This window comes from Amphiura filiformis, chromosome 12 (genome assembly GCF_039555335.1).
Source record: "Amphiura filiformis chromosome 12, Afil_fr2py, whole genome shotgun sequence".
Classification (NCBI taxonomy): domain Eukaryota; kingdom Metazoa; phylum Echinodermata; class Ophiuroidea; order Amphilepidida; family Amphiuridae; genus Amphiura; species Amphiura filiformis.
This window is the reverse complement of record NC_092639.1, coordinates 26,251,641-26,267,969: the sequence shown is the minus strand read 5'-3', so window position 1 is coordinate 26,267,969 and position 16,329 is coordinate 26,251,641. Positions and strand designations below refer to the sequence as shown.

At 36.0% G+C, this 16,329-nt stretch overlaps 1 protein-coding gene across 1 annotated transcript in view; it reads left to right on the top strand.

Annotated features, from left to right (window-relative positions):
- Positions 1 to 16,329, top strand: part of LOC140166728 (cholesterol 24-hydroxylase-like) — a 61,877-nt gene that overhangs the window by 26,664 nt on the left and 18,884 nt on the right. Inside the window, exons 3-4 of the mRNA XM_072190227.1 lie at positions 14,479 to 14,639; positions 15,978 to 16,116. Of these exons, the coding sequence (XP_072046328.1) occupies positions 14,479 to 14,639; positions 15,978 to 16,116 (300 nt within the window). The remainder of the gene's footprint in view (positions 1 to 14,478; positions 14,640 to 15,977; positions 16,117 to 16,329) is intronic.

Here is a 16,329-nt window from a genome sequence, read left to right as displayed (position 1 = left end):
TAAAAGAGCACAAGCAAAGGGCTTGAAAGTTCATTAACTTATACAACACTCCTTGCTTATTATGTTAAATGTGAACACTTGATATGTTATATGAATCACTATTTTGCTATTTGTTTAGGAATTGTAATTATTATTTTTTCGAATTTGCACCATTTCAAGTATTCAGCGCTCTCTATCCAAATTTAAAAACAACCTTCAAATTCAACAAACAAGGTGTCAAATTGTTCGTTTTTGCAAATAGATGACCAATTTATGGTTAAATATTTCCACCATCTGCATTCAGTTTTGAGTTATAGGCTTTTGTTTCAATCCGAGCGCAAGAAGTCCACAAATAAGTCAAGTAAGTCCAAAAATGATAAATCGATCAGTATCGATCATTATTACAGATATTTACTTGGTTGATATACAAAATGATTCTTCTTGCCTATCCCCGTGTACCTGAGAAGTATCAATATTATGGCTTTTTTGTTTTCCGAATTATCTTATTTTAAAACGTTTAAACGATCATATCTCAAAATGCCACTTACGGTCTTCTTGTGCTCAGGTCTTCAAATGCTGAAAAATTGATATCTTTATAGGATTCACTTTACTGCTCTTTGGAAGAAAATACCATTTGCTTGTGGAAGAAAACATCATTTGCTTTTCAAATTTGACCATTTCAAGTATTCAGCGCCCTCTATCTCTAAAAGTGCACTGGCAAGGGTTTGAAAGATTCCGAAATTATTCAACATTCTTTGCTTGGTTGTAAGTTAAAAGCTACAAATTGATATGTTATAGGGCTCACCTTTTTGGGCGAAAATCACGAAGTGATTTTCGACCCATATTGCGCTGGGTTTTGTTCTACTTACTTCTTCACGGCGTTTCAGAATAAAAACGAAATATTCGTGCTGTCTATGTAATCACGAAACTACAGAGGCGTTAGTATCCATTAAAATTTGTCATTACTACTTCATGTTGATATTCAAACAGTGCTATAAAGTTGTCGTACCAAGAAATGTGTTTGTATTAAAAGAAATAATTGTTTTACAACTTCCATGAACTAGCATTACTTTTATGCAAATCAGAAAATTGCAACAGATATTTTTCATTTCTTTCAGACTGAGCGGTATTGCCAGATTGTACGTACAGTTGGGCTACATTTAGCCTCATTTAGTTTTATTGATACTGTCGAAATACTTGCTTGCATGTGCTTGTTGCTTTACTGTAGCGTATAGAATGTGTTAATGATACTATACGCCTTCACTTGGCTCTGCTGATGTAACACCGTAACGCCCTCACTCAGGCTTGCTGGTTTAAGGAGAATCCTTTAATCGGTGTAAATGAATAAGTGGAGCTAAAAGGCGCAAGGTACCATTCGGAAGTAAATTATTGTACATGTACCGTGCCAATTTGACTTTCTGAAGGGGGGTAAGATGACTCGTAAATCTGTATATACTAGATTGAGAGATCTGATACTGGTAATAATATCTGGGTAAACGTGGAAGTTAACTTACAAAGAACGTCATTTATATTTATCAAACATTTAAGGCTAAAGGCAAAAATTACATGTGAAAATGTTATTCTTCGGATGAAATTTATTGTTAGAACACGGAGATAAAATAGCATTGAATTGTTAGAAGATTGATGCACTTCTATCTCACAATACACGCAAGCCATCATCATAGTCATCATGATATCAGGTAAATTACATGATGTGATCACGCACTTCTTCCACTTGACTTTCACTTACCTGTGTTTTCATTGGTCAATTGTTGTTGATGTGCATTACTTACAATTGTATTCATTGGATACTTTTGGTGTCAAACTTGAAGTAGCTTGGCACGCTTTGATCATGCACTTCTTCCACTTGACTTCCTCTTACCTGTGTTTTCATTGGTCAATTGTTGTTGATGTGCAATACTTACAATTGTATTCATTGGATACTTTTGGTGATAAACTTGAAGTAGCATCGGTATCGATCGGCGTGCCTTGTCAATATCGTGACAAAGACTTTGTTGAATCTTCTCAATTGTGTGCCTGGACTCGAGACGTTAAGGACCTAAACATCGATTTGTCAGAATTTTTTTTCAATAAATACGGCAATAATTTGTTCGCATACTACTTTCTTATTATTGTACATCGATTTTATATTATCAAAGACATTTACTTCATGTAAACACCAACGCTCTTATCATGTAAATATTGTATACCAATAGCTTAGGGGTAGCACTAACCTGCGCTTGGAATCTGAACGCATTCTTTTAGCTTTTAGCGCACATACTTCAATGTAGAGGTTACTAAAGGGTCATTTGGACCTTTTATTTCTATTGTTTTAGATCCACAATTTCACAACATTTAAAATTTTGGACCCCGTGTTTGAAAACCTAGCGCTACCCCTGCAAAACGTACTTTAATGACCAATAGGGGGCCTATGTGTTCTGTAATACTTCTTTATTCTTCATTTCTATTAGATTTTCAGTGTATTAGGAAGTAGATGTATATATAACAAAAGTTATTCATTTGTAACCACATTTCTTTAAATAAACACAATACCTAAACTGCTTATTATGCTAACAATTCACGTTCATTGACTGTTGCACTAAGTATTATTCAATGCTTATGAATTTCATCAACGTGTACAATCTTTTCAATCCAGTATATTAAGAAATATAATTTGCCAACAATTGAACATCCTTTTATAAATTTTCTCATGCTAATAATCCTTTTTGATATCATCAGCTGTTAGTATTTATCTAAACTTTCATTGTATTAATATGCAATGTATCAAAGACATTACGTTCATGCACAATAATAACATTCTTATTGCGTAAACCTTGTATGCTCATAACTATAGTTACTATTTACATATCAACATATATTTTTATACTTTTTTATCCAGCTAACGACTTAATAACTATGTGATGCCATCAACAAAAACAAACATATTTCATTGGAAAAATGATCCAAAGCAATATTTCCTTTTCATTCCTCTTTTGGAAACACTGTACTTGCTCATATCTTTAGGACTACTTATTCAAATTCAATGACGTCTCTGAAAATGCAGGGTTGTAAATGCTGCTTACTATCCTATAGGCAACTTAACAAATGTCCTATAGCAAATTTAACATTTCAAAGTTCCAACTTCTGCTTGATGCCATCACATAATGTGTATTAGTGTAACCTTTACAACTTCTACTCTTAATACATATTTGTCAGCAAAATACTTATTTCTTTCCTTTTTTAAACAGCTCTCTACCATGTTCACAAATGTCACCTTGTCTAAAATTCATATCAACAATTCTAAGCAATTTATGTACCATCATTTAAGGGTGGTCTTAACCCTGGAATTATGGAAACTTTCGGGCCTCATAACTCTAAATTATTAGTCTAAAGAATATAAAAGTATACATTTTAGACCGGAAATGACTTGCTGAATTCATCTGTGAGGTCCAATTTGGGCCAAAATGCTCATTTTTTGAGAAAATCCCAAAAACGGATTTTTTGGCCCAAATTTTTTCGTGAAACGTAACAAAAAAATTGTTTGGCCAAAAAAATTTTTTATTAATTTTTAAAAACTAGATCAAAATATCTAGGGACCATTTTTTTATTTTTTTGAATTTTGACCAACTTTGAGAAATTTGCACCAAAATGGTCCAAAATGCAAAATTTTCAAAAAATCATAAAAAAGCCTGATTTTCGCCCAAATTTCAAATATTTTTGGTGAAGTTGGTCAAAATTCAAAAAAATAAAAAACGGTCCCTAGATATTTGTATCTAGTTTTTAAAAATTTGTAAAAAAAAAATTTTGGCCAAACAATTTTTTTTTGTTAGGTTGCACGAAAATTTGGGCCAAAAACCTGTTTTTTGGGATTTTCTCCAAAATGAGCATTTTGGCCCTAATTGGACCTCACAGATGAATTCATCAAGTCATTTCCATTCTAAAAATGTCTACTTTTATATTCTTTAGACTAATAATTTAGCAGTTATGAGGCCCGAAAGTTTTCATAATTCCAGGGTTCAGACCAACCTTAATACTATGTAATGTGGTAACTTTCAAACGTAAGCTTCAACACTATGCTCCTCCTTGTACAATATATCAGTAACTTCAAAAGCCTGCCAGTTACAAATGTAAATATGTACATTATTAAAATTACTATATATTTTTGCACGAACAAAACTCAATATAATGCCAAACTTTCACTTTTAAGTCTTTCATCTTCATTATAAGTGACTTAACAAACACATGAAAACAATTCATATGCCAACCACCACTAACCTTCTAATGACATTCATGTTTTGTTATGGATATGACTGATGCACATAAACTTATTTACATAATAATGTCAACGTAATAACTACTGTGTTATGATAATGCTTTTATGTTATCTCGATCTTTATAAGATTCTATTTCCAGTATTATTAAAATTACAAAACTACATTGCATGTGTCTGTAGTAATTATTTGTGTTTCTTTTAACCAACCTTTAGCCAACAATTGCCTATCAAGAATTATCCAGTGTATTTTTACTACATGCCCTACTTGTCATTTGACAAACACCAAGTGATTATTATGAATAATTATAAAACAATTCGAATAAAATAACTACACCTTTATCATGGCACTTCCTCTTGATTCGCCCTGTTCCTTTTTAAAGGAATTTTTATTGGTATATGGAAGGAAACATCACTCGGCCAAGACGCGAATGAACGTATGCGTTACAAATACACACACAGCCACACATTTGTATATGCACAGTAGCTTTACCGTTAGAGGGCAGCATCCTCTCTGTTTTCCGAGCAGATTTTTCTTATCCTAAATCGTGCCACAGATGGCATGGGCTTGAAATTTTCCTAACGTATTCGACACATCTTGCTTATAAATTAAAAGCGAAAAATTGAAATGTTATATGGCTCACCTTTTTGCTATTTTGAAGGAAAAGTAATTTATTTTGCAAATTTGCACCATTTCAAGTGTTCAGCGCCCTCAATCTTAAAAAGGGCATGGGTAAATATTTTTATAGTTTCCTAAGTTATTCAACACACTTTGCTTGTATAAAGCCGGGGTATAAAGTTCATTTATGAGTAGTCTGTTCAGGTGGCATATCCAATCTGTGTGGCTTTTATCTAACACACGCGTCACGTCACGTCACGTCACGTCACGTCACGTCGCGTCACGTCGCGTCACGTCACGTCGCGTCACGTTGAAATGTTATCAAAAGTTCATAATAAATTATTAACTCCACAATTACCCTTATTTCCCTACGTGATAAATAGTCCGTGAAATAGTCCATGGAATTCCAGCTTTTCATCAATGCCGCAAAGCACAGCAAAGCTTCAATGAATAAAATAATCGGGATTGCTGGAACTACTTTTAAACCACAGCCCGTATCCTAGTTTAGTGTAGCCTCTTTTGCAGGCGGTGCGTTTTCGCTTTTCTCAAACTATGAGTGTGATAAAACACGAGTAGCCTGCGACGGAGGCTACGTACAGTGCGCACACCACTAAATAATGCTCCCACTGAAACACACGTGAAAATGGCCTATCAAAACAAAATAAGCTACCTCATTCGCGTGTTTCAGACTTATAAAACACGTTAGCCATTTTTGCAGAATCTGTGAGGTATATGATGCGGTATTATTTGGTCTTCTTTGATGGCGGTGTAAATAGCTGGTCATATAATTCGCAGTAGGGGATATTTGCTCTCGTCTCGGTTGTCTTTTGCTCCCTTTTTGCATTTGGCAACAAATGTTGCCAAATGCTTTCTTTCACCCGCATTTCTTTCTTCTGGCAACATTTCAAATCGCTATAACATCCACATACTAAGTTGGATTTTAACCAAACTTGGTCAGAATGACCACTGACCACTCCCATTTATGGTTTGTACCCCAATTTGACCTTTGACCTTGATTATATAGTTGAAAATGTGATTTTTTTTCACACAAAAATACTAAGGCTTCTAGACGATTAAGCCGATTTCCACAAAAATATTTTAGAAGAATCCCCTACTCATGCTTCATATAGGATGTACACAAATAAGGGGTCAAAGGTCATTTTTCTTCTTTCTGGCAACATTTCAAAATGAGTCTAGCACCCGTATACTACATCGGATTTTGACCAGGCTTGGTCACAATAATCACTGACCACCCCCATTAATGTTGTGTGACCATGACCCTAATTTGACCTTTGACCTACTCATCGTGGTTTAAAGCTGGTAGGACCTACATTTGTATAGGCCAAGTAAAATTAATAAGGAATATTTTTTCATACAAATACAAGTAAATATTTTGCCATAGAAAAAAGTCATTTTTAAAATAAATGATCGTGTCTGGAAATTCATGGAAGGTAAAATCGCGAATCTGTTTGCCCTTTTACGTGCATTTCGATGGGGCTTATTTGGTGGTGTCCCGGGGTGGTGTGCGGCCGTCAGCAATCGCCACGCCGATAACCATTTCACTGTGGGCCTGGGATAATGACGGGTTCGATGCGGAAACACCCCGGGAAAAACTAAACGAAATCGTGTACTGAATCCGTATGACTTGTTTGTAACTTTTAAGAAGATATCAACGTGACGTGACGTGACGCGACGCGACGTGACGTGACGTGACGTGACGTGACGCGACGCGTGTGTTAGACAAAAGCCATCTGTGTGGAGCGAACATCATATATCTGTGTACTTTGACTGAGTGTCCAATATCCAATATCCGTCTTTATTAACTTTACTGCGCTCAATACATGTACATGTATGACCTTGGTGGGAGCACACAATGGATATTAAAATTAAGTGCTTAAGGAAGCTTACATGAAATGTTATTAATTGGTATAAACATCAAATATTTCTAGTTTTTTCTTCACTGAATGAAACCGATTGCAAGCACATCACATCCACCCAATCACATCGACAGTGCCTTGGAACATGGCATTTTTATACATATTCGTCGGCGTCATCGCCATAGCTGCGACTGTAATATTTTCTTCTCTGCTGGGTCTGACAGTATTTATTTACTACAGACGCTACCAGTTGCGACATATTCCCTCTCCACCGATTTCTAAGTAAGTTTTCATAGGACATGGCACGGATTAAGCCTATGGGATCGTGGCGTTGTGGGGTGGGGTAGACGTTGATATGGGATCACGCAGTGACGCCGCTCGCGACCCGGGATCAAAAAAGGGGTCACCTCAGTTCAATACGTCTAGCCCATTTTATTTTGTACGAAAAGTGAACTGTCCATTTATTATGTTAATGTGGACCGTATCCATATAGTATTTAAAGCAATAATATATTCAATTTTAATTAAAAAAATTCTTATTTGTTTTCCACCAAATGTTAGTTTTCACTTATAAGGGGTCATTGGATACAAACAAAATGAAAAAGTGGTCATTCGTGATAAAAACTATCATGCACGAATATGCAGGAATAGAAATACTAATAGTCGTGCATGATAGATTGATAATACGAGGCATATCGAATTTTTAGTTTGAGTTTGACACACATGTTAATAAGAAATTTCTTTTCAGCTGTGGTACTTATGTTCCTTTTTGAAGTTGGGTCTCATGATAATGGAAGGGTATTATTTATTCAGGCGGCATACATGATGGATTAAAGGGGGGACGATTGTAGTGCACTATCCATGGCTATAAAGTATAATACCCTGATCACACATTATGGCTTTAAATCCATCAGTAGCGACAGAAAGTACGTTTCAACTAGAATACGCACGGCATTAACAAGAGTCTCAACGTGCTCAATAACATGGAGCTTGACTATTCACCAAAGCTGAAGTGGAATTATATAGTCTTTGGACTCCCTTAAACCCATCCCGAACCTACCACCAAGGTCATCCGAGGTTAAAGGTCATATGTGGTAAAATGTCAAACTTGGTTCAAATCATCCGCCATATAGAGGGTATTCATTACTACGTCATTGATGTGATTGCTCATGCATAAAATTCCTCCACATAGGTTGTTTAGCTTAATCGGGAGAGTGACCTCTTGAAATGACGATCACAGTTATCTTTGAGTTATTACAGTGAGGCCTACGTACAATGTTCAACACAAAGTGAACAATGCTATAACTTGGAGGACAAACAAACCAACACCGCCAAATTCGACTGACAAGTGTACAACGTGGGAAGCTATGGGGAAATTGAACACTTGTTGTCTGATCATGCATGTGTTTATGGTTCGGGTAGCGGTTACTTAGCAACTCTCGTTCCGCTTGGGTTTATTGCATACACTCTATAAGGGTAACATGACAATCAATCTGAGTTCATCCGAGGTTAAATGTCACACCGAGGTCAAGTGCTGAAGCCCAATTGGGCTGGAGCTTAGTGAATATAATAGTCAATATGAGTGGAACATGCAAAAGTGGAACTGAGGTCAGTGTATGGATAAAATTTGCCCATTTGGGCTTAAAGTCTTCTTTTTTTCTTCAAAATGCTTGTTAAGTTAATATGCAATCATTATGAAAGTTGCCAATACATTTGGACGCGAAAAACATTGGAAATTTGCAAAGAAACAACATCATAAACTTCACCTCTATCACTCGTAATATCTCGCACTTTTTGGATTGGGACATCGAGTGCGACCTCAGAGTTAGTCTCCTACGCAGCCAGTTTGGTTACGCTCTCTCCACATGTGTGGAGGGAGCGTAACCAAACTGGTTTCGTAGGAGACTAAGATTTTCGATCGTTCTGACTTATTATCATAATCTGAAAAATTATGATAATATGTCGGACCAACAGAAAATCATCCGGTTTTACTACAAATATGTCGAATTTGACAGTTTGCCCATAGATGTAAGTTGGAACATGTGTAAGTATTACAAATATGCCAAAAAATTGGTTTTACCATAATGGGTCTGAAAAACACCTAATCAGTCCCAGAACAACGCCAAATATGGATTAAAAGACCTTTGACCTTGGATGTACAACAGCATGTTATGATCTAATGGGAAACTGTGCACATCAACAAACACCATTTCTATCAAAAAGGCAACGTCTGATATAATTTGAAACCACATAAATTACTAGAGTTGGTTCTTCTCTTGGATTTGGACCAAGCTTTAGAATATCGAATGTTGCGTTTTGAAATAAAACAAACCAGAAATTTATCACCCATTGTAAAAGATATGACACATGTACCGAATACATGTACATACATTGGCTGACCTTGTGGATTTCCTGGCCCAGCCATGCTAACCACATAAGGAGATTATACGATTAACCTAGTGCAGCTATTGTCATAGCAGGGTATTATTATGTAATACTCCTGATCCATATTTGGCGTTCTCTTGGACTGCTAATTGACAGTAATAAATTGTTTATAATGGTTGAGGTCAAATGTCATGTAGAGGTCATGTAAAAATCAAACGCCTAACATTTGTGGCTCGTGAGCCGCGACACCTCTAGTTGTTTTTGTTAATACAGCCTTTTCGCGGGCACTTTTCGGCATGTTTGTATAATCAAGCATGTTGTACCGCTTTTTTACAGTCGTAGTACGCAAAAGGAGAACAAAGAAAGCACATCGAAGCCTTTTGTAATACTTTTTTTATTGGCGTGTACAAAATATGTGGCCGTACACACGAATCAGCCGTTAAGTCGGCCCAGTTAATTTTGTTTTATTTCGTGTTTAGAAAATAATCATAAGCTTTAAAATTGTATATCATTTGACTTCAAACGATATCCAGAAGCGGGGTTATGGTTTGCTGAACTCTGCTCTTTCAACAGAATGGTACCTTTTTCGGTTCTTCATAACTGTGTCTCTTTTCCCAAATTGCTGGTTATAAAAATCAAACAGTCATGATTGGCGGTCATTTCAAGTCATCCCCAAGTCAACGAGGTTTTAGGAATGTCCTCTCATTGTTGGTTATAATTACATACCTAGACAAAATACAATGCTTTGTAATACTCCACTTGAACAGGATTTAGCCAAAGTAAACAAAGACTAGAGCTAGAGCTATTTAAGGATTCTATAGAAATGGGTAGAAGACTAATATCCTCTTCAGCAATAGGACTATTGATTGGTTTAAACGGTGTTTGACTCACGCTATCAAATGAGGAGAAACTTGTCGCACCGAATTGAGGTACCTATGAATACAACCTTCACGCACATTTTACACTGTAACTCAGAATACAGTTTGCCTACTTTACTGCTCATTCGTAGTGAACGGCCACATATATTTGGTTCACGTTAACATGTTTTCTTTGTTATACGTTACTTCAGTTACATTCTTGGACATATAACCGACCTTACGGAATACAACCGGAACGGAAAAATCATGGGAGATTATGCGTTGGACTGGTACGTAATAAACTATTGCTCCGAGAGTCTGAAATCGGGCCCATATTCATACCATTTCTTTAAGACAATTGGACTCTTGTTTTTTTATACCTGAGGCTCAGATTTTTGGTCGAATTTAAAACAAATATCCCGGGAAACAATCACAGTTAGACGAAAATGGGGCGTTGTTTTCGAAACAGTGAAAAACATAACCAAATTTTACACTAAACTTGATCCGTAAGGTGCCATTGCTATACCAGAGGCCCGAAAATGAGAATTATAAAGTATTATGCATCCTGTATGGTAATTTGTACTGATATAAACGCTTGAGTGGCAGTGTTCAACAGGAAACTGAATAGCCTATTGATGAAACCAGCACATATATTTTAGAATTAGAAGTTGTATTTGATGTTTTGATGTATATTATATATATGATATAGATTGGCAATCAATGATTTCTAGTATTCCTCTGTTCAGCTTCATTTGATAATTTTTCCGCACAGTTATACCAGAATTCTTATGGTTTTCTCCCTTTCCTTACAAATTACTTTACATTTTTGTCTATACTATAATAATTATATTCTCTTCCTCATTCTCCCCCGTTTTCGTCTTCTTCTTCTTCCATTTCCAAGCGCAGTGCAAAAGAATATGGAAACATTTTTGTTTTACATTTCTTGTGGAATGGCATGGTCTTTTGTCTTACGCCAAGTGCAGTCAAAGTAAGTCGACATATTCTAATACAAAGTGCGACTCTCAATATTGTTATCTTTCGGGGACAGATGATGAAAAATGGGGACTTTCGAGGGAAGTATCCTAAAATGAGACCCATAAGGGACGCACCATTAGATTCTCGGGGGATAGGAAGTTGGGGTTGGGCCTAAAAAGGTTTTTTTTCATGCATTTATACACTGTGAGTTAGGAGGGAATTTTTTTTTAGTGTTGGTGGGGAAGTGGTTTTTTTTGGAGGGGAGGGGCTCATGTAGTGGGTGAAGTTTTTTTTTCAAATATTTTCTACCCCCCCAGAATCTAATGCTGCGTCCTTAATGTAGTAAAATAATAACAAAATAACATCAGGAAATTGCCCAATATCATTGGGTAAATGCCATATATTACCCAACAAATGGACAAAATCTATATCAATAATGTGGTACAATAATTGCCCAACATCATTGGGCAATTATAAAATACCATTTGGTTAAGGCAGTCCATTACCCAACAAATGGACAAAAAATACCCAATAATGGAATATAATAATCATTAATCATAATAATAATATTTGGTAAAATTTTATTACCCAACAAATTGATAAGTTTTTTTTATCATAACGTTTACCCAGAAAAGGTATTGTTCATAGCCCCAAAAATTTACCCAAGTTGGATAAAGATTTACCCAACCCTTTTAACATTGTATTACATTTATTCTCTTAAGGGATGGGTTTATTTGTTTGTAAATGGAGGAGAAATGGGAGGATTTTGGCATGTTTGCTGTGATTGTTTGCCTAGCAATATTGATCACAAGTACACAATTGATGGTGCATATCAAGGACCAAACTCAATAGTTTTATATTTGAGCATGATCACTTCTGTAAGGTCATGGGAAATTATGTAAATCGGCTTTTATATTTGATGTTGCATATCGGCTCACGCACTTTTTTTTTGTACACGGTATTTCACAAAGTCCCTGTACTCTGATGACCATATGACTTTTTGCTGGTATGTTGAGTACTTTAAACAATTAATTATAGTACTTACCTCCTACTTTAGGAACATGCATATGCCTTAATGTATGTCGACCATGTCAACAACCCAGTGTAGTTTTACATGGTTGGAAAAGTCTATTTCCTTTCGCTATTTTGCCAATCATAATTCATAAATTGTCCAAAAATTTGACAAAAAAGAGTTTTGCAACTATTCCGCCAGCAAGGAAACACAAATTTATGTGTATCCAGTGCGTCCTTTACGTTTAAATAGTTCAGTTTATTGTCAAGTTGTGCCTCTATACGCCATATTTACGGAATTGATGATACGAGCTGATACGGAATTTTTGAACCCAAATTTCTTGAAATATACATTACCTTTATAACTTCTCGCCACGAAATTGGATTCATAAGAAGGTCAAATACAAGCCTTCCATTATGGCTGGTATCATCATCTCGATTGGTGTCTTGTGTTAGTATTATTCCATATTTTGCTGGTAGAAGTTCAATGAAACCCTCCATAATTCACGACTTCTGTCACTTGAAGTATAAATCAGCCAACGAGTAGGAGGAGCAACAAAACAACAGCTAAAAATCATATTCCAGCAGCATGTACATTTTTTTTGAGTTTTTTAATGACGAGTTATTATATGGTAGAATAGGAGTTAGAGCAGAGTGAGGTCTTTGGGATATGTTTGAAGTCGACATGGTCGATGGCGTGTGGGTGTGTGGATGTGGGTGCTACGCGGTGTGTGAGGTGTGGGGTGGGGGTGTGTGTGTGTGTATTAAGGGTTGCGTGGTGAGGAGTTAGAAGTGAGAGTTAGGATTCAGAGAGTCATGGGTTAAGGTTTGGGGTTATAGGGCTAGGTTTAGGTTTAGGATTAAAGCTTAGGTTATAAGTTAGTGAAGTTTAGGGTATAGAACAAAATTACTGGGTTTTGGACTAATGACCTCCAGAATATCGGCGTGTAACCCATAACTTACCACTGTCTTGAATATTAATTAAGTTTTATCCTAATTGTGAACAAAAAGAAAGACCTTCATATTGCATGAATGTTTAATTAACTGAAACATTTAACCTCAATGACTTTATGAAAATAATGCCACCAAAAAAAAAAAAAAATCAGGAAAATGTACATTATTTGGAAGGCATAAAGTGACGACATTTGAACGTGAAATTTTAACGTTGATATTTCCCAAACCTTTTTTTTTTACATATTTGTGAATTTTACACGTGCCCCATGGCACCTTATTGGACTTGTTGCTGTTTTTATAGAGGATAACGGATGAATTTTTATTTATTTATTTATTTATTTATTTATTTATTTATTTATTTATTTATTTATTTATTTATTTATTTATTTATTTATTTATTTATTTATTAATTAATTAATTAATTAATTAATTAATTATATATTTCATTTACCTCATCATTTCGGCTTTAAATGTTATTACGTATATTATTTCATCATCTTTCAAGATTCAAATTTGACAAGAATTTCACATTATGGTGTTAAATGTTGTACATTCCTGTTATAAATAACTATCATGTGGAAGACCAGTAAATTAAGGTGAAACTGTTTCTGCTATACGTGTCTGTCTATTAGAAAATTAATAATAAATGAAATAAGTCCTCAACTTCGCACAGGTGCTATCACACAAAGCACACATCACTCCGAACATTTTAAGCCGAAATGATGAGGTAACCACATCCTAACACAAGCCCCCACCCATACATGCATCATCATGTTACGTCTAAAAACGTGCAAAACTCTGCAAACTAACTCACAACTCCCCAATAAATGATTTCCCAAAAATGCAGATTAACGCTGTCCGGTCACCCATGTGTGTCCAAATTGCACATCTTGAATTGAGACCAAGACATGCTGTTATTTCAATTGTTATACCGTTCCGGTTGGTTTATTACCTACCATTGCCTACGAGATGCAGTTCTAAGGTGACAGAGGGACAGGTCTGCAATTCGATTCCACAACCATTCATACCTTTCATCTGTTTTATTGTATTATCGTGCGAATTGCTCCGTGGTACCTTACGGGTACCTGAATTTTATTTGAATGAAGATGACTCTGTCATGCTCGACGTCATATTGCATAATTTCTATACAGTATATGCAATAAACCAACCAGAACAGCATAACAATTGAAAAAATAGACAGTTCTAAGATAGGTTAAGAAGAATATAACGTCACAATTCTGTATTATTATTCAAGGTTGTAACGTGTGTCTATGCTGTCATGTAGGCCTACCTAGCAACAGACACGCCCCCGGTACAAACAGATGAAATTTGTAGAAAAGCGTGATTATGACTAAAAACATTAAAAAATGATACTTTGAGGTATTGTTTTTTTAATTTTTGTATGGCAGATCATACATACACATGTGCTGAGGTCAAAAAGGTAAAAATTTTGTTTTTGACCCCTGACTCACCTGTCATTCCAAACAACCCCTTAAGTGAATTCCATATTGATGGTAACCTTTTTGCATGAATTACTATTATTATATTCTAGGAAATTTTAGTGACATCGAATTTTGCCAAACATTCCTGGGCTTATTCAGAACTACATACCTTATTAGGATCACGATTTATGGGTAATGGATTAATTACAGAGCTAAGGACTGAACGATGGGCCCGAAAACGGGCGCTTTTTAACCCGGCCTTTCATAGAAGGTAGGTATTAATATTAACGGGAGTCTCCGGCCAGGGCTATGAAAACCACGGTATCGTGGTACCGGCGTTCCCAGAAAAAAATTCAGAGTCGCGGAAAAAAATCAAGACGGGAAAAATATTTCAAAACATCCTAAATCTTTCTGCAGCTCTGAAAATATTCTGTGAACACTCTCTCTCTCTCTAAATATTTTTTGGGAGCTTCGACGATTAAACTGATAAATAATCTGAATACCAGTGACAGGAACGTTATGTAAAGAAATAGACAGATGCCGTGTGTTGATTTTAATTTTGTATGAATCGATCCACTGTAGTCTCTAACGCTGCTGAGTCAACATGAACTCCAGACCAGAGGATCATACACACCGCTGCTGGGATCCCAGAAAGTAACATGCGGTAGAGCCTAACTGCTGGGATTCCCCAGAAAAGCAGAGTTTTCATTGGCTGTCCGGGGTACTCCCTCTAGTAGAAATAGTAGTCTTTCATCACGTCTTCGAATTTCCTCAATACGTCACTTCGTTCCATTCATACGGTTCTATCGATTTCATCACCGAATGTCACCCAGTTTTAGCACTAAAATATTCGCCGTAGATATAAAATCATATAAAACCGTATAACTTTAATGTCCATTAGAAATGTTGTTACAAAAAAATCTTATTTTGATCACTTTTGAGGGTAGATGTAAAATGATTTATGAACGCATATAAAATCAGCAAAAATTACTAATTACCGCGAGCCACAGGGTCTTGTACTCCCGTTTTTTAAAATATTGTTTTTCATATTTGAATTTTCATGTTTGGTACAAAATTTGCAAAATGTTTTACCTGATTGTAATTTATACAGCACAGCTCTGATATATTAAAACAAGCCTCACAAATCTTTTTCACCTACGAACGAGGACACCCACTTGACATTACACTTATAAACTACAGACACACACAAAAACGAGGACGTCCTCATTTTTTAACGCTTGCAGAGGGCGCTATACAGCTCAAAATTGCATGGGGGTAGGTCCCCAATGCCGGTAATGTGTCGAGGTCCTCGGTTAGTCGATTAATTGTCAGGTTTTCACACGAATGTCCACGATTAGAATGCAAAAAGTCAAATGTATAAGGTCCTCGGTTGTACAGTGAAAAGCTAGGTGTCCTAGTTTGGCGGTGTAAACGGATAGGGGTGTGTGTGTGCATGTGACGTGCCTGGACCCCCGCTGCAGCGCGCTGAGGACTTCGCCCCAGGACACCACCTGTAGTCATACGCTCGCAGAAAATAATGAAGTTGTATGGTAGTATGTTTGTTTGGTTTTGTTTTTTTTTCGTTTTTTGGTTTTTTTACTGTTGAAAGTTACCTGAAAACGTGCCTGAACCAGTTCAATATGAGTTCTGATCTGCTGATTAAAGAACTTGTAGGTAGAAGTGACGGTGAAACTGAGGTTGTGATGCTTGATGAATTCAACAGAGTTGCATTGGATATCATTGGAAAGGTATGATGCTATACATCAGTACGATATTGCTTTCATAAATTGTATTTGACGGTTGGGACTTAACACAAGCCAGCTCTATATACTGCGATCATAAGTTGATTATGTATTTTGATTTAAGGAGTGGGGTATGAACGTTTGGGAAGTATTTATTGTGGGACATTAGAGCACATCAGACATATCGAATTGCATTCTGAATACGAAGAATGTCCTTCT